At 37.0% G+C, this 22,726-nt stretch overlaps 1 protein-coding gene across 3 annotated transcripts in view; it reads right to left on the bottom strand.

The window, feature by feature from the left end:
• LOC149253129 (sister chromatid cohesion protein SCC2-like) overlaps window positions 1-22,726 on the bottom strand; it is a 360,249-nt gene that overhangs the window by 44,758 nt on the left and 292,765 nt on the right. For 2 of the 3 annotated variants that reach the window (XM_089459872.1, XM_089459873.1), the window contains exons 20-25: window positions 22,064-22,225; window positions 21,783-21,887; window positions 21,477-21,704; window positions 21,161-21,294; window positions 20,789-21,061; window positions 20,366-20,666 (exon numbers count right to left, since the gene is read on the bottom strand). In XM_089459872.1, coding sequence (XP_089315998.1) covers window positions 20,366-20,666; window positions 20,789-21,061; window positions 21,161-21,294; window positions 21,477-21,704; window positions 21,783-21,887; window positions 22,064-22,225 — 1,203 coding nt within the window. The remainder of the gene's footprint in view (window positions 1-20,365; window positions 20,667-20,788; window positions 21,062-21,160; window positions 21,295-21,476; window positions 21,705-21,782; window positions 21,888-22,063; window positions 22,226-22,726) is intronic. The other variant, XR_016267058.1, reaches the window with a different exon arrangement.

Raw genomic sequence — 22,726 nt, 5'->3', positions numbered from 1 at the left:
GTGTTGAGTATTTGTTGTTGTTCCCTCGATTTTCATGGTACTGCTTCCTTGAAATCCATGCCACAGCTCCTCAAAAAATGTGTTGTCTCCTCCTTGATTTTCGTGCCTATTGTACGTCCTCCTTGGGATTCGAGCTCCTTTTCTCTAACTGCAATTTCTGTCCTTCTTCATGAAGTTTATCTTCTCCTCTCTTCTTTTCATGTGCTCTCTCAAGTGTGAAGTGAAGAATGAGCTTCCCTTTTTCCTCTTTTGTCTCCTTGGAAAAGATTGAATCCCTAAACCTAGGATTCAATAGCTGAGATTTAATCTTCAAATCTCAAGACATTTGGTTGAAATCATTTCTCCCAAATGACCCCCCTCATACATTGGCCCCATCACCTAAAATTCTCCTAGTGCCTTTTTCAAATTGTGTACCTTTTCTAATTTTTTCTCAGAAAGTGATTTTTCACCTCACTTTAATATTAAAGAAGTAGACTTAGTACTTTACAAATAAAATCACTTTATAAAGTACAAGTGTCTTTAATATTAGAAAAAGTACATGGTACAACACTTCTAAGTACCTTTTCCACCTGTGACATTAATTTTACTCATGTGCTTACTAGGCTAAAAGGGATAAAAGCCTAATAACACCTCTCCTTGGTACTATTTTCAACAGATTATTCACTCGCAACATGTATGTAGAACTTTCACATTATTGGTCTCGTTCTTGTGGCAATGATCTTGCTCTATCTACTCTCTCTCTCGCACATGCTACAGGGGTCACACCTCTATTCTAGGACTATTCTCATCACTTCTCTATTCTATGATGTCACATTGGTATGACAATCAATGCATCTTTGGTCTATGATATGTATAGCATCTCGATATGGATGGTATACTCTGCGACCTGTAATTGACATCGCACTGTGTATGGTATGACATGGTATGGCACGCTCATGGCATCGCTATCACTGTAGATGGTATGGCACGCTACAGTACATATCTCTGGCCCGCTACCTACAGTATATGTCTCTGGCTTTCTCACTACAGTATGGTTGGATTCGTGCATGGTTTAGATCAATATGAATGGCATCAATACTCTTCCTGCAATCCCGCATTATGTTTACGGTATCGTGTGTCTCACATCTCTTATCATATGGTTCTGATACCTCAATGCACACTATGTATGGATGCAATCATTTGTATGGTTGGCACAGTATGTATGGATGGCATCGTAGTATGGGTTGGTATATTGATGTAGCAACATCATATTGGCATAGCATCATTCAAATATGTAGATAGTTATATTGGAATGGCGTTGTATATGTATTGCAGTGCAGTATTGGCATGGCACTACATATGCTTGCTTAGCGGTATTATGGCATTTTTTATATGATCATATGGCCATGCATATATTGCAGTAGCAGTGGTATCCACACTATCCTATGGCATCTCTAAGATATATGCAGAAATATCATCTCCAGTATCTCTAAAGTGAAACCCTAATGACAGTATGGCGTCTTATGGATGACAGGGACCTTTGATGGCAATTGCACTTTGATTCATAATAGTTCTTATGATTTGGAGGCCTGAGATAATTGTTGTGCCTCATTCTTGTTGTACTTTGTATCTCAGTTGAACAATTGATCAAATCTAATACAAGAAGAAGAATTGATTGTGGATTTTCCCCCTTGTGGGGTTTTTCCCTGGTCTCTGATCAAATCCTGGTGTGTCTATTTATGCTTGCTTTTCTTCTGCTATTCCTTTATGTTCCGCTACATTTTGAATGTTATTGTTCTTTCTACATAATTGCTAATCATGTTATGATGTTGGGGGGTGAATGCATATGTCAATGGTGAGAAGTATAAAAATGCAACTCTCAACAACAAAGAACAATATAGCCCTCAAAAAATTTAACATGGTACCAAAGTTGAGCTGAAGAAAAGTCATTGAGATCACCCCTGTGAAGACATTGATGATGGAAGCAAGTGAAGATGGCGAAGACCAAAAAGAATGTTAGGGTTTGAAGGAAACCTTAGCCAACTTTGTTCCAACAAGCAATTTGGTAACTTGAGGTTAGGATTTGGAAGAAACCGTAAGGTGTGAAGGGTCTAGATGTAATGAAGGCTTGAGATCTACAATCTTGAAACCCTAGCATGATTCTAGCACTTATGACAGATTTTGTATAACCCTGGATGGGCTAATCTCAATTGGGCCTGGTTGTTGATGAAGACGATTAGTTCAAGAGGAAGCTTATCACCCCTCATTAAAGATAAGTATCTTCTAAACCTATTCCTTTATGACACTACTCTTGTTCAGATTTACTGTTTTGATCCTTCTTGCGTGAATATTCGAGTAATTGAGTATTTCTAACTTCTTGATGAAGATGTGATTAGTTGATCCCTCTTGAGGAAAAGGAAGCTGGAACAAAACCCGATGCAAATTTATTCTTAGAACTAGTGAAAAGTATTTTGGGCATATGCAAGATGACAAAGTGTATATGCTACAAGTTGTTAAGGTATTTGAATACTACAAGGTATGTATAGTATAACACGATTGTTACAGTGTTATGATGCAATGTTGGATGGCAAGTTAAGCCCTAACGTATTACCTTCAAAAAGTCTTGATTCATGTAGTACTCTTGAGTAATGCATGTCAGTCATATACATATGTGAGTAAGTTTGATTATAAGTACACATGACATATTGATGCACCCTATAGTTTAAACTTCATTAACATTTGGATATCTTGATTTTGTCTTAAGATACAGCATAACCAGAAACATTGACTTTGATATATGGTAACTTAATACTATTGTCAATGCTTATAATGAGTATGGTAACCCTGATGGCAATAGTGTAATTGTAAGATTGATACTCAAGATCCACTGACTATTTTCTTATTGACCTTGATAAGGCTTTGATAAGTTGTAACTGCTATGATGACTTATCAACATGGTAAATTTGGCAGTGTGACAAAAATTGGATGCCCTAACTTGATGATGGTAGGACTCTGATGGAAATTATCGTATAACATGACAAAGATGTGATATTAAATGGAGGTACTCTTGTCTAATTGTATGACATTGCTACGAATATTTTTGTACGCTTGTTTTCTTAAAATCCAGATAACTGAAAATACAACATAATTTATGTGTATAAATACTTTTCATTAATATGAATGAATGAATGCTTTATATGGCCATGGTGGTTCTCCTTATATAGGAGTTGACTGGCAATGCCAACGTAGAGAGGCATGTCATTTGACTAATGCCTCTTCAAACTTTAATTAAGTAGCATAGTGTTAATCTATGTCTAATTTATTAATATTTTAATTTATTATTTAATTTAATTCTATGTATAAGGTTATGAATATTTAATTCATAACATTCCCTCTCCCTTAAAAATGCTTTGTCCTCAAAGCATAGGTAGGGTCGGGTGTTGATGAAGAAAATGTTCTGACTCCCAAGACGAGTCTTCCTCCAGTAGCTTCTTCCATTTGATGAGGCACTCCTTAATTGTCTTGGACCGTAATACCTTCTCTCAGGTAGCAAGTATACCTTCAGGTTCTAGGATGATCCTTCCCTCTTCATCGGTCTCTGGTATTTTTGTTTGAGCTATTTGGTTTTGCCCTAGTGCTTTCTTGAGACTTGATACATGAAAGATATTATGGATTCGACAATTGTCGAGTAACTTCAATCCATAAGCCACGCTACTTATTTTTTTGATTATTTGATATGGACCATAATATTTAGGTGATAGTTTGTTCTGTCCTTGTTTTTTTAATGACAATTGCTTATAGGGTTGAAGTCTAACAAAGACCCACTCTCCTTCTTCAAACTCTCTTTCAGTACGATGTTGATCAGCTTGTTGTTTCATTCTGTTACGTGCCATGGTTAGATTTTCTTTTAATAAATTAATGATTCTTTGGTTTTCTTCTAAGTGGTTTTTGACTACTAAGACCCTAGAGTCAAGTAGTCAAAGTCTTTCCATCTAGGTGGCTCATAACCATAGAGAGCTTGGAAGGTGTCATTTTAGCCGACGTATGGTAGGTGGTGTTATACCACCACTCTGCTAGGTGTAGCCACTGAGTCCACTTATTTTGTTTAATGACAACGAAGCAATGAAGATATGTTTCCATACATTTACTCACGACCTCAATTTGACCATCTCTCTAGGGGTGATAAGCTGAACTCATGTTGAGGGATATTCCTACCTGGTGGCAAAATTCCTTCCAAAAATTACCTTTGCACTTTGCATCCCAAGTAGTTTGTATATGTTTTTACAAAACAATTCCACAATTTGCTTAGTGCTGTCAGTTTTTTTGATGGCCATAAAATGGGCATATTAAGTGGGTCTGTCAACTACGACAAATATCTTATCCTTACCATCAAATGCAGGTAGTCCTTCAATGAAGTCCATCGAAATTTCTTCCCATTTCTGATTTGGAATGTGTAGAAGGTGTAACAACCCTGGGGTTGGTATATTTTCACTCTTATTCCTTTGACAAACATCACATTCTGCAACATATTTCTGAATTTCCTTGCTCATGCCCTTCCAATAGAATGATTGTCGGATGTTGTAGTAAGTCTTGAAGAATCTGACATGTCCGACCGCGGGCGAATTGTGAGATTCTTTTAAAATCTTCATCTTAAATTTGGATGCTGGTGTTAGGTAAATTCTACCTTTGTACCATATTATGTCATTCTTCCACTCGAAATTGGTATATTGATTGATGTTTTTAATCATAAAATCACAATCCTCATCCTTGGCATATTTGGCTTATATTTCGTCCAACCATTCCAAAACAACTATCATGGCGACACATGTTGTGTTGTCGTCATCAATACGTGAGAGTGCATCAGCTACGATATTCTCCTTCCCCTTCTTGTGCAATATCTCCAGGTCCAAAGCTGACAGCTTCTTCATCCATTTTTGTTGTTCGGTTGATAATGTCTTCTGCTGAAGTAAGAATTGAAGACTGTTGTGGTTGGTTCAGATTGAAAATTTACTCCCAAGCAAGTATTGGCGCCACTTTGTTAAAGCATGTATGATGGCGAGCATCTCCTTTTGGTATGTTCATTTCAAGCCTTCTCGGTTATTAAGTTTCCTGCTTTCGAATGCTATCGGGGGTTGCCCTGCATTAACATGGCTCCAATTCCAAATCGGAAGCATCACATTCGACTACAAATGGTTTGGAGAAGTCAGGAGTCGCTAGCACTGGTGTGGCTGACATTACTTCCTTTAGATTCTCGAAACACTTATCTACTTGGTTATTCCACTGAAAAGCATTCTTTTTTAACAAATTGGTCAGGGGCGCTGTTAAATGTGCATAGTTTTTTATAAATCTTCTGTAATACCCGATTAGACCTAGAAATCCTCTTAGGTTGGATATGTTCTTGGGTTTGGGCCATTCTTTGATTGCCTTGATTTTGTTGGGATCCACCTTGACTCCTTCCCTGGATATAACATGTCCTAGGTATTCAACTTCATTTTGCCCAAAAGTACATTTTGATAACTTGGCGTAGAACTGATTCTTCTCTAATACAGATAATACTTCTTCCAGATGCTTGAGGTGCTCTTTCCATGTCTTACTATAAACAAGAATATCATCGAAGAAAACTAATACAAACTTCTGCAAATATGGGTGAAAAAGTTCATTCATGGTTGCTTGGAAGGTGGTTGGCGCATTTGTTAAGCCAAATGGCATAACTTTAAACTCATAATGCCCTTCATGAGTTATGAATGTTGTCTTTTTGACATCTTCTAGTCTTACTCGTATTTGGTAGTACCCTGATCTTATATCTAACTTCGAGAAGTATTCTATACCGTGTAGTTCATCTAGCATTTCATCAATGAACGGAATCGGAAACTTATGTTTGATAGTGATTTTGTTTAACCCTCTATAATCTATACACAATCAAAAGGACCCATCCTTCTTCCTCACCAATACTACAGGTGCAACATATGGACTTCTACTTTTCGTAATGATTCCATGCTTTAGCAGGCCTTGTATCAATCGTTCTCTTTCTGTGTTGTGGTGATGGGGATAATGATATGGTTTAACATTTATTGGTGTTGATTCCATTTTGACTTCCATGATGTGTTCAATTTGCCTTTCAGGGGGTAGTTTCATTGGCAGATCTTGAAAAACCTTCTCATATTTCTGGATCAAGGATGAAATTTATGATGGTTGGTGAGTCCCTTCTATCAATAATAACTCCAACTGCTGACATTGTGCGACAAATGTTGGGGCTCCCTTGCGAATAAGTTTCTTCATCTGCTAAGTGGAGATGACTTGAGTTGGTGGAGCTTGAAACCCAAATAGCTTATATTTCCTTCCATCCAATTTGAATTTAATGAACTGCTTTTGGTGATTTGTTGAATACGTGCCTAGTGTTTGTACCCATTGTATCCCTGAAAAGACGTCTACTCCCCCTAGGGGGACTGTATAGAAACTAGACTCCATTTCATATTGGCTTAGTTGCAACTTGACTTTATGGCACTTGCCTATTCCATCTATTTGTTTCCCATCTGCTACCATAACTGTTAAATCTGCTACGGGGTAAGAAAATATGTTAAGTCTTTTTGCAACATTGACATCTATGAAGTTGTGCATACTCCCTGAGTCTATTAGAACGATAACGTTTTGCTTCTTGATGTGACCTTTAAGCTTGTGTTTGCAGTTGAGCTATCCCTATGATCGTTGTCAAAGAAATTTGTGGCATATCCTCCTCTGGTTCTAAATTAGGGTTTTCACTTTCTTCCTTGTTCTCTCGTCAGAGCTGTCTTCTGAAGATTCTTCCTCTTGTTCTGCTTCGCAATTGTAAAGTTTTTGCGTTGTACATTTGTGTCCTGCATAATACTTGTCTCCGCATTTCCAGCATTTGCCATCCTTTTTTCTTTCAACATTATTTTCCTTCATTGTGCATTGCTGGTGGAACATACTTGCTAGTGTTCTCTGACGATGGTTTACCTGACTTCCCTTTAGAATGGTTGTTTGTTTTCTTGTTACTGGCATATGGTGCCTTATGGAGTTTATATTTCCGTTCGATAATTATAGTTGTGTGTATGGCATCCTCAATGGTTTTGGATTTACGTAATTTTAATTCTTCATGAATATAATCTTTCAGGCCACAACAATTCATTTTTAATAGCTCTTCATTTGAAAATCCTCTTTGCCTTACTACTAACACTTCCCATTCGTGAGTGTATTCACACACCGATCCTTTCCGTTTGAGGTGAACGAATCTCTCGTATAGATCATCCTCTTCCTTGTCATGAAATCTTTTCAGCAAGGCATTTTTAAAGTTTTGCCAATTGAATGAGCAACTTGTACATTTAGAAGACCACCACAAAAACCAATCATATGCTTTTGCTTTCAGGTAGTTAATGCAGTCATGACCCTTTCTTCCTCCCCAAGTGGTGGGTTTGCTAAAAAGATGGTGTCCATATTATTTACCCATACTACGGCGCCTTTATGGTCCTTACCATCATACTTATGTAATTTGTTTTTAATTTTAAGAGGGTCCCTCTAAAAGACGTAGTATAATACTGGCTTCCTTCGAAGTGTAGTTCTGGTATTCTTGGTTTCTCGTGCCTCAAAAATCCAGGGTTTGGAGAATTTTCGTCTTCTGGGGTCTGGGGACTTTGCATGATCAAGGGTGGATTGGCTCCCCTATTCGATTGGCTCACCATGTCTTTTATGGCTCAGATATTTTGTGCCATGTCGTTTCGAGTCTTCCCAAAATCGTCTTGCTTCCTTTCGACATCGTCAAGGCATTTCTGCGGCCTGTCGAGTTCTTCTTGAATTTATTTTAATTATAATCATGACCCATTTTGTTATTTTTCTTCCTAGTGGACCCATTTTTTATAATTAATATATATATATATATATATATATATATTATAATAAAATTAATTAACTTAAATTAATTTTATATATATCACAATAACTAATATCGTTATAGGCTCACCGAATTGACCCTTCACACGTGAATATATCACCTTAGTCGTTAAAAAAAACACGTGATCGAATTGATGGTACCACAAATCATATTATTTTTAAAAAGCATGAGAATGAACAGGGAAATGTGACGTTTGGGCAACGGAAAAGGTGTTAATTGATTGACGTTTGAACAAGCGTTGAAGTGGAGGTGGCAACGACGGGCGTTGCTGACAGCACGGGGATCTGCAGTGGAGGTGGCAACGACGACCGTTGCAACTGACGACACGGGGGTCTGCAGCGAAGGTGGCAGCGATGGCGTGGAGTCGGGGACGTGGGCAAAGGCGGAGGTTTTGGGCGCAAGTAGGTGCTAGCAAGTGGGAGGGGTCTATGCGGAGCACGTGACTTGTGCAACGGAACACAACAGCAGCTTGTAGGATGGAAATCGACAGGGATCTACAGCAAATGGTCGACAGTTCGACAAATGTGGAGGGCTCGTAGGGCTGGCAGCCTATAGGGAGGTGTGGTTTTGGCCAAAAAGGGGTGGCTCTGATACCACTGCTACAAATATTTTTCTAACCTTATTTTCTTAAAATCCAGATAATTGAAAATACAACATAATTTATGTGTATAAATATATTTTATTAATATGAATGAATGAATGCTTTGCATGGCCATTGCAGTTCTCCTTATATAGGAGTTGACTGGCCATGCCAATGTAGAGAGGCATGTCTTTTGACTAATGCCTCTTCAAACTTTAATTAAGTAGCTTAGTGTTAGTCTGTCTAATTTATTAATTTATTAATATTTTAATTTATTATTTAATTTAATTCTATGTATAAGGTTATGAATATTTAATTCATAACATACATTAACCCTTGATGAATGTTTGATGGCATGTTCATATGTGACAGTGAAGCAGCTGATGATGACTTGTCATGACTATGATACATATATGTATGAGAACCTGACTTCATGATCTATTATATGGCAGTCTTGTGCATATATGGTTATGCCCTGAAAAAACAATGATCTTGATGCATAACAATAGCATGATAGACAAGATTGATGCTAACTAAAGAGACTTTCCATTCAAAGGGAGAGACCCTTGACAAGATCCCAACACCTATTATTATTTGCGGTGGATGATTAAAAGTCCCATGATTGCAGAATGAAACAAGTCTTCTGGACATAATGAACGTATATTTTTGCTAATTTTATATGCTAACAGTTCATTGATGACATGATCAGTTTACCCAAGCAGTTTCAAGAACCTCCTCTTGTATAGAAGTGTTTTGCCAGAAGCATGATATGTTGGTTTGCATCAAAGGATTATTGCTGCCAAATTTGGTGGGTCCCGTCATGAGCAAATAGCTAGATGGATCCTTGTGTTGCAAGCATGCACTCCAAGCGAGATAAATTCCGAACATATATAATTGGGACAGAAACATCTTCATAGATTGAGATTATGTTGTTATATGAGACAAGCTTTAGCTTGTGAATGTTGCCTCCCTTTGTGAGAGGGAGAAAAGATGAATATAGTTATTTTTTCGTTATGTCATGCATTTTCTCTAACATAATGTTTGATTTGATGTCTTGTATGAACAGGAAAACAGAAGACTGTTGCTCGAAAGTACTACATAAGGTAGTGTGATTGAACTCTTCAGTGAGTTGTTTAAGTCGGTGTCGAATATGAACACTTTGATATGTTGCAAAGAGAAGCATTGATGCTCCATCATATTTCCTGATCTCTAGAGAGCAACTTGGATTGATGGATGTGACCCTCTCGGGTAAGGGTCCCGGTTGATCGAGAACACTAAGCATAGCTCTTCCCCCTTGTTTGAGCTCCCAAGGAGGGAATGGAGCATTGAGGGCTCCTGGGGTTGAGGGATCTCTGGACAATAGGATGGTTGTGATCCTTACCCTTTGTGGTAAGTAGTATCTCGCCTATTGTCACCATAAGGTGTGTGTGATCCTTGTCATTTATGAAAAGTTGGGTATCTCCCCTTATCATGATTGACAGAGTATACCCCAGTATGCATCCTACCCACAAGCAGGGCTTGTTGGGATTGCCTCCCCATCTAGCCAATGGGTTGAGATGACTTGAGATGGTGTGATCCTTGCATGGAAAGTGGTATCTTACTCAAGTATTGAGGATGTAGGTGTTCTACCACTTGACTCTAGAGGGTCAGTGTGGGAAGATGAACAGACATTGGGATTGATGTGATCACTACCCTCTATGGTAAGTTTGGTCTCACCTGTTGACTAGACAACAAGATGGATGAGATCCTTGTTGGTAGATGGATCTCGCCCATTGTGATTGGGTGATAACATGCATGTAATCAATGAGTTGATAGGGTGGTAGTCAAAGCTCCCCTATAACGATTCTTCTTCTTCTTTAGATTGAGACATCAATGTTAAGTTGATCATCAAAGGAAAGACAAGATGAGATGATATGAGTTGAGATGGATATCTTGTTGATATAGCTAAGATGAAAGTCAGGAGGGTTGACTTGAAGACAAGTAGGGTTTGGAGGACCAATCTCCCCTACCATTGATTATGGTCTTTCTTCTTCTATATGACGAGATGGGATGTAGTGTTGATACAGCGGCTAGCCCTTCCTATATTAAGTCATCTCATCCAAGATAGGATTGTTCTGAAAGGGAGCCAAGCAAAGTTGAGATGAGATAAAACTTATGATGTAAATGGAAATTCCTCCCTCGCTGAGAGGGAGTGTTAAAATTAGGGCATCATCAGGACGAATTTCCCGAAGGTAATCCCAAATACCTCAAGGCAAAACCCAAAGCCCCATATAAAGCCCATCTCGCCAAAGGAAAACTCATTTGAGCTAAAGAAATGTTAGTCAAAGGAAGTTTTACATATTGGTCAAAAATAAATATTTGGGCAAATATTTATAAGAGGGTTTGAAGATATAAAATTAAATAATTTGGGCAAATTCAAAATTTGAAATTAATTCCCCCCAAGAAAAAAAAAGTTAAAGGTTCATGTCGGCTAGCCATATAGATTGCACCCATCCTCTTATGAGTTCAACTATAAAATCATGTCAAGGCTCCTCCATCGATCATGGTCTGAAATTGGACTAAGGTTCACATTTATTTTCCCTCTAAGGTACAAATCGCTACAGGCCCTTTGGATGGCACAGATATCTTGCATCAATGTAATAAATATGGTCTCTCGCTCTTGGTTCTCACATTCGATTTTCTTATGGGCACAAGACTCTTGTTTCCGTTTGGCATATCATCTCGCTTCCATATTCTTGCTACAAGATCCTTGGATATGTTATATCACTCTCACTTGGCATCTCTTTACTCTAGATTATTCTCTTGCACCATGTATGCATAAATTTCACATTATAAATCTCACTCTTGTGGCAATGATCTCGCTCTATCTACTCTCTCTCACACATGCTACAAGAATCACACCTTTGTTCTAGGATTATTCTCATCGCTTCCTTGTTCTATGATGTCACATTGGTATGACAGTCAATGCATCTCTGGTCTATGATATGTATCGCATCTCGATATGTATGGTAAACTTTGCGACCTATAATTGAAATCGCACTATGTATGGTATGACATGGCATCGCTCTCACTGTACATGGTATGGCACACTACCATATATGTCTTTGGCTCGCTACCTACAATATATGTCTTTGGCTCACTTGCTACAATATGGTTGGATTTGTACATGGTTCAGATCAGTATGAATCGGATCGATACTCTGCCTACAATCCTACATTACGGTTACGGTCTCGCGAGTATGTTCCGATATTACCATAATGCACAATATGTATGGATGGCATCGTTTGTATGGTTGGCACAATATGTATGGCAACATCATATTGGCATAACATCGTTCAAATAGGCATACAGTTATTTTGGCATGGCATTGTATATGTATTGGCACGACGTTGTATATGTATTGCAGTGTAGTATTGGCATGGCACTACATATGCTTGCTGAGCAGTATTATGGCATTTTTTATATGATCGTATGGCATCATGTATATGTTGCAGTAATAGTAGTATCCACACTATCCTATGGCATCTCTAAGATATATGTAGAAATCTCATCTCTAGTGTCCCTAAAATGAAATCCAAATGACAGTATGGTGTCTTATGGGTGACAAGGACCTTTGATGGCAGTTGCACATTGATTCATAATAGTTCTTATGATTTGGAGACCTAAGATGATTGTTGTGCCTCATTCTTGTTGTACTTTGCATCTCAGTTGAACAACTGATGAAATCTAATAGAAGAAGAAGAATTGATTGCAAGTTTGCCCCCTTGTGGGGTTTTTCCCTGGTCTCCAACCAAAACCAAGTGTCTCTATTTATGCTTGCTTTTCTTTTGTTTTTCCTTTATGTTTGTTATGAATATAAGTCATAACAAATAAAATAAATATAAATGATAAGAATCAAAATAATGATTATGTTAACTAGTCATTAAGTTAAGTGAAAAGACATGTCTAAAAGACATGCTCAGTCATGAAAGGACACTTGCATAGGTATATAAGCAGGGTCTCATTATAACATTCAAGATATCACTTGTACATTTTTATATATAATAAATTATTATTACAAATACCTTTTGTGTATTTTGCATATTAAAGTCACAAGCCATAAGTTTTGTTGCTTCGGTAGCGTTTATGAGCAACTTCATTGAGAGTGAGCAAATAAGTTGCTCCAATGTTCAACTACATTTTGAATGTTATTGTTCTTTCTACATGATTGCTAATGATTTTATTCTGTTGTGTGGTGAATGCATATGTAAATGATGAAAAGTATAAAAATGAAATTATCAACAGCAAATAACAATATAGTTCTTAGAAAATTTAACAATTATGAATTCAAGGTGATGCCATTTGGATTAACAAATGCCCCAGCTACATTCTTAGCAACTATGAATGAGCGTTTTCATCCATACTTATGAAAATTTGTATTAGTTTTCTTTGGCAATATCCTTATCTACAATAAAACTTGAAAGGAGCGCCTCAAGCACCTAGAGGAAGTACTTTCCTTAATAAAAAAGAATTAGTATTATGCCAAATTATCGAAGTGTACTTTTGGTAAAAAGGAAGTCGAATACCTCAGTCACATCATATCCAACAAAGGAATCAAGGTAGACCCTAGTAAAATCAAAGCAATCAAAGAGTGGCCAAAACCAAAAAATATATTGAAACTAAGAGGGTTTCTAGGATTAATAGGATATTATAGAAGATTTATCAAAAACTATGTGCACTTGACTGCACCCCTGACAAACTTGTTAAAGAAGAATACCTTTCAATGGGATAGTAAAGAAAGAGAGTGTTTTGAGACATTAAAGAAAGTAATGTCATCTACTCCAGTACTAGCAACCCCAGATTTTTCCAAGCCCTTTGTCATAGAATGTGATGCTTCAGGGTTTCATATTGGAGCAGTATTAATACAGGACAACAACCCAATAGCTTTTGAAAGTCGAAATCTCAATAAAAGGGAAAGCTTGAAGTCTACTTATCATAGAGAAACGCTTGCCATCATACAAACATTGAATAAATGGCTTTAGTACCTCTTGGGGAACAAGTTCTCAATCCGTACAGATCATAATAGTCTTCAATTCTTGTTACAACAAAATACCTTGTCAATAGAACAACAGAAATGGATGGAGAAATTCTCCACGTTTGACATGGAAATATTACACAAAAAAGGGAAGGATAACATAGTTGTTGACGCACTCTCATGAAAAGATGAAGACATCACAACAAGTGCAACATTGATAGTAGTTCCTAACTAGTTAGATGAGATTCGAATTGATTTAGCCAAGGATCCAAACTCTTGTTCTATAATAGAAAATGTTGATCAAAATCCAAACTTTGAATGGAAAAATGATATACTATGGTATAAAGGTAGAATTTATCTAATCCCATCCTCCAAATTTAAAATGAAGGTCCTAAGGAAAACACACAATTCGCCAGCAGCAAGACATGTTAGATTCTTCAAAACATACTATAAAACTCGTCAATCATTCTATCGAAAAGGAACGAGTAAAGAGATTCAAAAATCTGTCACTGAATGTGATGTTCATCAAAGAAATAAAAATGAGAACATCCTAACCCCGGGGTTACTTCACCCCTTACATATCCTAAATCAAAATGGGAGGAAATCTCAATGGATTTTATCGAAAGGTTGCCTATGTCTAATGGAAAGGACAAGATATTTATTGTGGTGGATAGACTAACTAAATATGCACATTTCATGGAAATTAAGAAGACAAACTCATCAAAACAACTTACAAAAGTATTCTGCAAAAACATCTATAAATTACATGGCCTCCAAAAGGTCATAGTTAGTGATAGAGACACAAAATTTGAAGTGAATTTCTGGAAGGATTTTTGTAACCAAACTGGAATATCACTTAACATGAGTTCAGCTTCTCATCTATAAACAAATGGATAGACATAAACAATTAATAAATGTTTGGAACATATCTTCCTTGTTTTGTGACAAATAAGAAAGATAAATGGTCTCAATGGTTACATCTAACCGAATGGTGGTAAAATCCCACCTACCATACATCAACTAAAATGACCCCTTTTCAAGCCTTGTATAGATATGAACCTCCAAAATGGAAGAACTTCGCATTGAGTGACTCTAAGGTTCAAGCAATAAAGAATTAACTGGGAGAAAATCAAAAGATCATTAAAAATATTAAATGAAAATTTAATATCTAGAAATCAAATGAAACAGCACGCAGATCAGTGTCGTTCAGAGGGAGAATTCAAAGAAGGCAATTGGGTCTTCATAAGACTTCAACCCTACAAGCAATTAACTCTAAAGCAACAAGGAAACAACAAGCTGGCTACAAATTTTATTGACCTTTCGAAATAATCAAAAAAATCAGTGTAGTGGCTTATGGATTGAAATTTGAAATTACCAGATAATTTCCAAATCCATAATGTGTTCCATGTATCATGTCTTAAAAAATGCTAAGGTGAACTCAATCAGCTCAAACAGAACTACCTGAAGTTGATGATGAAGGAAGAATCATTTTAGAACCAAAATGCATTCTTGCTTCTAGAGGAAAAGTTTACATTCCAAAATTATTAAGGAATACCTCATTAAATGGAAAAACCCTTTTATATGAAGACTTTTCATGGGAAACAAAAAAATTCCAACAATACGCATCATTACCCCTGCTTTGAGGACAAAACATCTCTAAGGGAAGGGAAATGTTATGAAAAAATAAATTCATTAAATAAATTAAATAATTAACTAATAAAAAATAATAATAATAAATTAATAAAATAAATATTAAAAAATTAGTTATGAAGGGAAAAGTGAACATAAATGACTAATCAACCTTGATGACCAGTCAATGCCTATTTAGGCACACCGTCACGAAGGCATGTAATCGCCATCGTATTCATTTGATAATAAATAAAGTTTATACATTTATTCAGCATACTCATGTTCTTTCTGCCATAGGGGGCAATGTTGGATTACCAATCGAATGAATAGAGCTAAAACTGCTAAACAATGGACAAAATCACAAGGGGTTGTGCACAAGACAAAGCCAGGTTGCATCAGTGATCAACTACCATGGATAGAGTTGGGTCACAAGATCGAGCGAGAGAGAGTTGGGAGATACATAGAGTTGGACTGGGACAAAGTTGGTAATGCATAGAGATGGAGTGAGGTAGAGCTAGAAACAAGAAAAAGGTGGAGACGGACAGAAATGGAATGAGGCAGTGTTGGGAAAAGTAAAATTGAAACATACACCAAAGGGGTGGAAAAAGTCAGTCGAGGAAAGGGGTATCTCATGCCTCCATGAGTGTTCCCTCTTCTCATCATTCTACTCGAGAGGTTTCACATCCTTTAGCTGGTACCACAGCCATGGCCATCTTACTTGAAGTCTTTCCCATTTGATCACCACATTTAGAATATGCATCTACAGATTGATGGGTCTACCTATGAAATGTTTTCCCCTTAGGGGATAGAAGAACCTAATAGGGATAATTGCATAATCATGCCAAACACAAGTGTGGTAACATGCATACAGATCCTAAGCTAAAAAGACATTTGAAGGCAAGGATTGTGTGAACTATTTTTGTGCCCCTAACATTGAATATGGTCCACTATGATACTTTAATAGTTTTTATCCCTAATGATGTTGGTCTTAGTTGATCTTAAGGGTATGTTTTAGGTGGTTCATCGCACAGCAGAATCTCCTAAGGGATGCCTTGACACCTCTCCATACCAATAAAGAGAACATCTAACCCAGCTTTGAAAGCACATATGACACTATAGCTCCAACATTGACCCTCTTGAGATGAATGTTTCCACATGGTTGTGTACCCCTTGATACGCCTCCAAATGCCGAGAAGCCATGGCATTAGCTTGATTGATGATATGCCCAAATGAACACAAGACACCCCCAACCTCGCCTTCTACCTCTTTGATGGACGTTGTGTGCTGCCAAAGCCTATATGATGATCGAGACCACCTGAGATGGTTTTCGAGGGCTAGCACACCATGTTTTCATGTCAATGCTTAATACCAGGGTTGCTACATCTCCCATCCATGCCCGAGGAAGGTGACATAATCATACTTGATGGTGACATCACAGTGGAGAAAATGTTGCTTGGAGATATATCCATGCACTTTGGTGATGTCCCTTGCAGTCATGAGCTATGTCACAGGGTTCGGCGAACCTGAAGGTTCAGGTTCGAAATTCGCCGAACCTGAAAAAAAATTTTGAAATTCGTTCAGGTTCGCCGAACCTGAAAGTCGAACTTGATCAGCGAACCTGAACGAATTCGAACCTGATCGAACTTGAAAATCGAACCTGAAAAATCGAATTTGAAGATCGAACCTGAACGTACTTTAAGGCGAATTTCAGCGGTTTTTTAAAGGTTTGATGGTTTTTTTTGGCAGTTTTGGGTCGCACACCGGTTTTCTTCATCGCTTCCCAGCCTGTTTCTCATTCCGTTTCCAATTATGTGTTAATAATTTCATTGTTGCGGTTGCCTAGCTGTTTCTCATTCCGTTTCTGTTCCCGTTGTCATTCCCATTCCCCCATTGGGACTACATTTATACACCACCATTCTTTTTTATATGCATGAAATATGCAGGGAGGGGAGTGGCCCGTGGGTACACGTTGCTTATCCGCCAAAACTCTGTAGTCTTTTTTCTTGTTCTGTTTTGTTTCTCGTTATGTAACATGTTTATGTTTCCTGTTTCTGGTAACCGTAAAGCCTTTACTAAGAGGTTTCTGCAGATGCTCGTGAGATAGTATACAGTTTCATTGTTAAATAGAGGGGCGCATATTCAACAATCAAAAGCCTGGTCATGTGTAAGTCTGGACTCTGATGTGTTGAAGAACTCTATAGTCAGGTAAAAATAGTGATTATTCTTTGTCCAAGAATGGTTTTGCCTCATCCTACTGTGCTTGTATTGTAAAAATAAATTCTTCTGTTCCTTGCAATTCATATAGCCCAGTTGCAATTATAAATTAGATTGCTTTTCTCGTTGGTAATGGACTTGTATTGTAATGTAGATAATGAAGAAGCTAAATTGCCTTCATTTAGTATATCTGCTTTTCACATTTCTTTAAACACAAATTCACTTTTAGTGTATTAAGAGGTTTTCGCAGAACTAGCATATATAGTTTTGTCGTCAACAAAACCAAAAGCCTGGTCTAATACAAATCTAATAGTGAAGAACTTGACAGTCATCGGTTTTCAGTTGAGTCTGGGCTTGTAGACTTGTAGTATAGACTCTAGAATCCATTACCTTTTTATCTAATAGATATGTATTTAACATTTTCTGATCCCGTTTTTGAAATGTAGCTTTGCCATGCACTGGTGGATGTCTGAACCTGTGGATGTCTACCACCATTATTTCCCAGGCGTTTATAAATGCCACCAAAATTGAGGAATTTTTTAAAACCTACAACTTGTGAGCAAGATGTAACATTATCAACAAATTTATTCTGCACTTGCTTCTCAGTTTTCATATTCATACTGATATTTTTAACTTTTTGCTATAACATACCATTGTCTTCTCTATCTACCACATCTTCAGTCTTATTTACAAATTACAGGGGGGCAGCCTCTTTGTCAATAAGATCATCTTCCACTGTGTCTAAAACCCAAAGATGTTACAATTTTGGGCAATTTCAAACAATCTTCTCCAACTCCCTGCTACCCATAAGTTATAATAGCATCATTGAAGTTCAGCTCCATTAAGTTATTGCAAACAGAATAGATTGTTGGCAGATACTCAAGAATAACTTCCCAAAATCCTGACAAATACTGTTTATGGATCGATTTTGAATTTTCTATTATTTTGTCATATATATATATATATATATATATATATTGAAAAATATGTATAGTCGAACCTAATGCCGAACCTCATTCGAACCTGATCGGAAAATTCGAACCTGAATCGAACCTAATCGTTGTCGAACTCGAATTCGAACTCGAACCGTGTGACATAGGTCATGAGCACTCTTGGACCCACTTCATCACTCTCTTAATGGAAATGCCCATTTTTTTAGGATGACATCATGTTAGACAGCGTTTCCTCCCACACATGTGGAGGATTTATGAAATATTTCTTGTGTTTTATCATTTTCTAAAGTTATCTTAGGGTCGTCTTCTGACTTTACACCTAGTTGAATGCTTTAAACAAATTTTTAGGGCTTTTTGTTGTAAATTAGTGAAAAATGACTCAGTTTCCCTCACCTAAATAAAGGGAAGTCATTTTCATTTATTATGAGTCATGACACACTCATCTCCTCTCTCTTGAGTGAGCACGCACTAGCATTCTTGTCCTTTTCTCTTAGTCACTATGGATGAATGATGGAGCAAATTGTCTTGGGAGAGGGGGGGGGGGAATATTTTTGCCCGAAGAGACTATCTATTTTTGCCTGGAGAGACTATCTTTGGATTGATGAAGTAATTCTCAATTGAATGGTGTAAGTTTATAGTCATTTTTCTTCCATTTTGCATACTATTTTTAGAAATTAGGGTTTCTATCATGCCATATTAATTAAAACAAAATTTTTGATGAAATATTGTTTCTACATATCATGCAAAAATTTTCAATCAAGAATCCATCAAAGTAACTTGTTGCATGCATTATTTGATCTTAAATCTCCTAGTAAAAGAAACATTAAGGTTTCTAAGATAACCTATTTAGTCTTCCCCTCACTTCTTCCAAGTTATTCTATCATGGACCTCACCCTCTTTGACTCCATTGCCCAATTGAATAAAGGCACTAGTCTAGTTGTGGGATCACCTTTTAACTCCTCTTTCCCTTACTTCTTGGTAGCTAGGGTTAGGGTTCGGTTTAAATTTGCATTTTATGGTAATTTGCATCTATATGTTATTGTCTTATTTACAGGGATTGCATTTAATAAATTTAAGAAAGCAAAAATCTAGCATTAATTGCATTTCTCAACCCAAATCTAGGGCTGATGTATATTATTTATGTTTTTCTATGCATTTTTAACAATTAAAAGCCTAAAGTTAACTTATCCCATCCTTACCTCTTCAACAGACTTCAATCACTTGTTGATCTCATCATTTACAAGCTATTTCTGTGTTGTTATATGCTTTTGCATGCTGTAAATCTGCATATCATAAAACCCTATCTTATAACAGCTTTCCTTCAGTTTACTGGGGTTGGCGGAAAGTGTGTTTGAACATTTGTAACTCTTATCATGGCCTTCAACCACAACCATTAGAATCTTATCTTTGCTGGTACCTTCTACCATAACAATTAGACTCTTATCACCATTCAACCCTCCTTTACTAAAGACCGTTCTAGGTGATCTATCTGCAAGTTCCTTTGACAGCCATTTGGCTTGGAAGACTAGTCATCTAACCTCCAAGTCTTGCCAGGGAATCCTCCCTTGTGGGGATAACATCCAACCACAGAACAGTAGGAGAGAGGTTGTTAAGGTGACAGTGGCAGCTGATCTCCTTGTTGCCATAAGACATATAGATTGCCTAGTTTGGCTTGGCTTGATTTTACATAACAGTACCCATGTCCCAAGATCATGGGAAGCACATCCTGAACACTCAAGGATGCATCCCCATGTAAGACTGGTGAGGAATTATTCTCTAGCACTAATGAGTCCTACCTCGTTCTCTCAAAATATGGTTTAATCACCGTAGTCGAAGAGATTCAAATGTTGAATTCTTACCCTATGCATCATCGTCAACAGCCACAACAAAAGATTCCCAGATTCTGCTGAGGAAAGCATAGAAATCAAAAAAATCTGAGCAGGAAACCAGACACTAAATCAAAAACATATAGCATATTCAAATAATAATTAAACTCCTAATGTCTTCAATAACAGGGAAATAATACAGAATCAGCACACATTTGACTGTAGCAAATTAGCATTAGCCTCTCAAGACGGAACTGATTCAACCTTCAATTTCTGTAGATATTCAACTGGAATGTGTTTCATGTCACCTAGAGCTTTAAAATCTCCATTGGCTTGAAGCTTGACTGACTCAATTTTAGTTTCCTCAATTTCCCGCATGTCAGATTTAATTGATTCAAGACCGCTCTTAATTATTGCTCCAAGCGGACCATCATAAATTAAACTCTTCATGCCAGCTTCAAGGATTCCAGCCCTAGGTTGCACTGTACGATTAATCATTTGTACTAAATACAGAGGTTCATCTGGCACAGCAAAAGGAAGAGCAGCAAGAACTTCTGTACAATAACTGCAACCAATAGGAAAAAGCAATTTTAATTAGTAATGGACAAGTGAAATGCCCCTCCTTTCTTTTGAGATAAAGTAAATCATTCAGTTATTACAAAATGCAATCCTGTGCTATATACTTACACAAGAAATGGAAGCGATGAATTCTCCAAGCTCCCAGAATCAAACTTATGTATCAATGATGAAAGAAATTTGTTTCTAGAAACACGGCTCCTCTGAAGAAGACTGTAGACACGTGAAATTCCTACTTTTGCAGTAGTGGCTGTACTCAAGTCATGATTACTATTTACATCTCCAGATAATTTACCAAGAACTGAACCAGAAGCCCCTGATTCTATGAATCTAAAAGACAACTCAATGCCATCCCCTATTCGACTTTCAAAAAAACAAGGATACCTGCAAGATGTCCATATAAATAAAAAATAAGCACTAGTGTGTCTCTCCAACAGATCAATAACACACATACTATGATGTTACCTACACAGCTACACATACTTTTCATTCATTTGCATCAATAGAGAGTGAGATATCTTTGAGTTCATTTCCTGATCGTCAACTTCTGAAGCTATCAAATATGGTACACAAGTCACAGGATGAACCAGACCTTGCCTAAGCACAATCTCCATAATCTGCTTCAGTAAAAGAAAGGAGTTATAACACAATTTATTCGCTGAGACCAAAAAATTCTAGATTCTAGAGAAACTCTAGATTCTATTGCCTACGAAGCAACAGGATGACTCAGGAAAAACCAAGCATACAGTGACAGTATGAGATAAGAATCATATATGCACTGAATATTAAGTCAGTTTACCTTCAGAGATGACTGTCGAACCTGATCATTCATATCCAAGCATTTCTCCAAGATGTTCTGCCAATGCAGCTGAATTATCCCTCCAGATATATTACTATCACCCTCCCCAGCAGACACAGGGACTGCATCATTCTGCTTTCTACTCCTATTATCACTACCAATATCCTCTACCCCCATCTGCTCCTCAACATCAACAAGATAGTCATAAAATGTCCGCAAGACTTGAACCTGTTACATGTAATTAATCAAGATCAAACCAAAATATTTATCCATATAAATCAAAAAGACAAAATCAATGTGTTATACCTTGATGCGCGTATCAGCATCCGAAGATAAGGAAGCCTCCAAAATTTTCCTGATTTCCTCATTCATCATAAATTGAGGCTTTGCAATACATAAAAAACCCAAGGCCTGCATACATTAAGGGATACATTAAATATGATGTCCAGATGGGCAAACAGATATCTGAATATTAACTAGCAAAATGTTCAAACTGCGACTTGTAAAATTCTCAATGAATGAAGAAAATAAAAATGTGACTTATAAAAATAACACAATAAACATAATGAACAATCAAAAGATATAACCTGTAAGGAGCGAGCCTTGACTGCAATGTCATCCAAAGAGTAATAATGTTTATATAAAGACAGAATTTGTTCAATATTGGTATCGCTCTTATTCAAACGATCAATCAGTTCTGCTCCATAACGAACAAGCAATCCAAGACAATAAAGGCAACGGAGGACATGCTGCAAAACATAAAGTACAGATTACACAAAATTAGGCTACATATTCTACATATTATGAAATTATCAGATTCCACTGTCTGTTTCCTTTTCGTTCTTTCAATGAATTATTCCCTCAAAACTACTAGTGCAAATGGTAATATGCTTTTAATATAATGTCCAATCGACAAAAGTTTTAGTGAGACCTGCAAGAAAAATGAAAGATGTTTGTTTGTCTGTGAAGCATGATTTAAAATCCAAATTCTACAACAAAATAAACCGCAAACAAAAGGATATGGCATCCTCTTCCAAGTGCTGCAAAAAGGATTTAAAGATCTCCTCTTCAGCAAGTCCCACGACAAATACTATCTAAATTTTAGACAAGCTATGGAGACTGTTCCATATTGAAGGCATCAAAGAGCCATCTTATTCTGGATAAACTGTTGTTTCATTTTACTCTTAGATATGTATCTTGTTCAATTTTAAAGGATCTTCATATTCAGGATTGATAATGGCAGATGTCAA

Source organism: Pinus tabuliformis, chromosome 7, assembly GCF_031772625.1.
Source record: "Pinus tabuliformis cultivar Carrire ecotype Pingquan chromosome 7, CPIR1, whole genome shotgun sequence".
Lineage (NCBI taxonomy): Eukaryota > Viridiplantae > Streptophyta > Pinopsida > Pinales > Pinaceae > Pinus > Pinus tabuliformis.
This window is presented reverse-complemented; position numbering and strand designations above follow the sequence as displayed.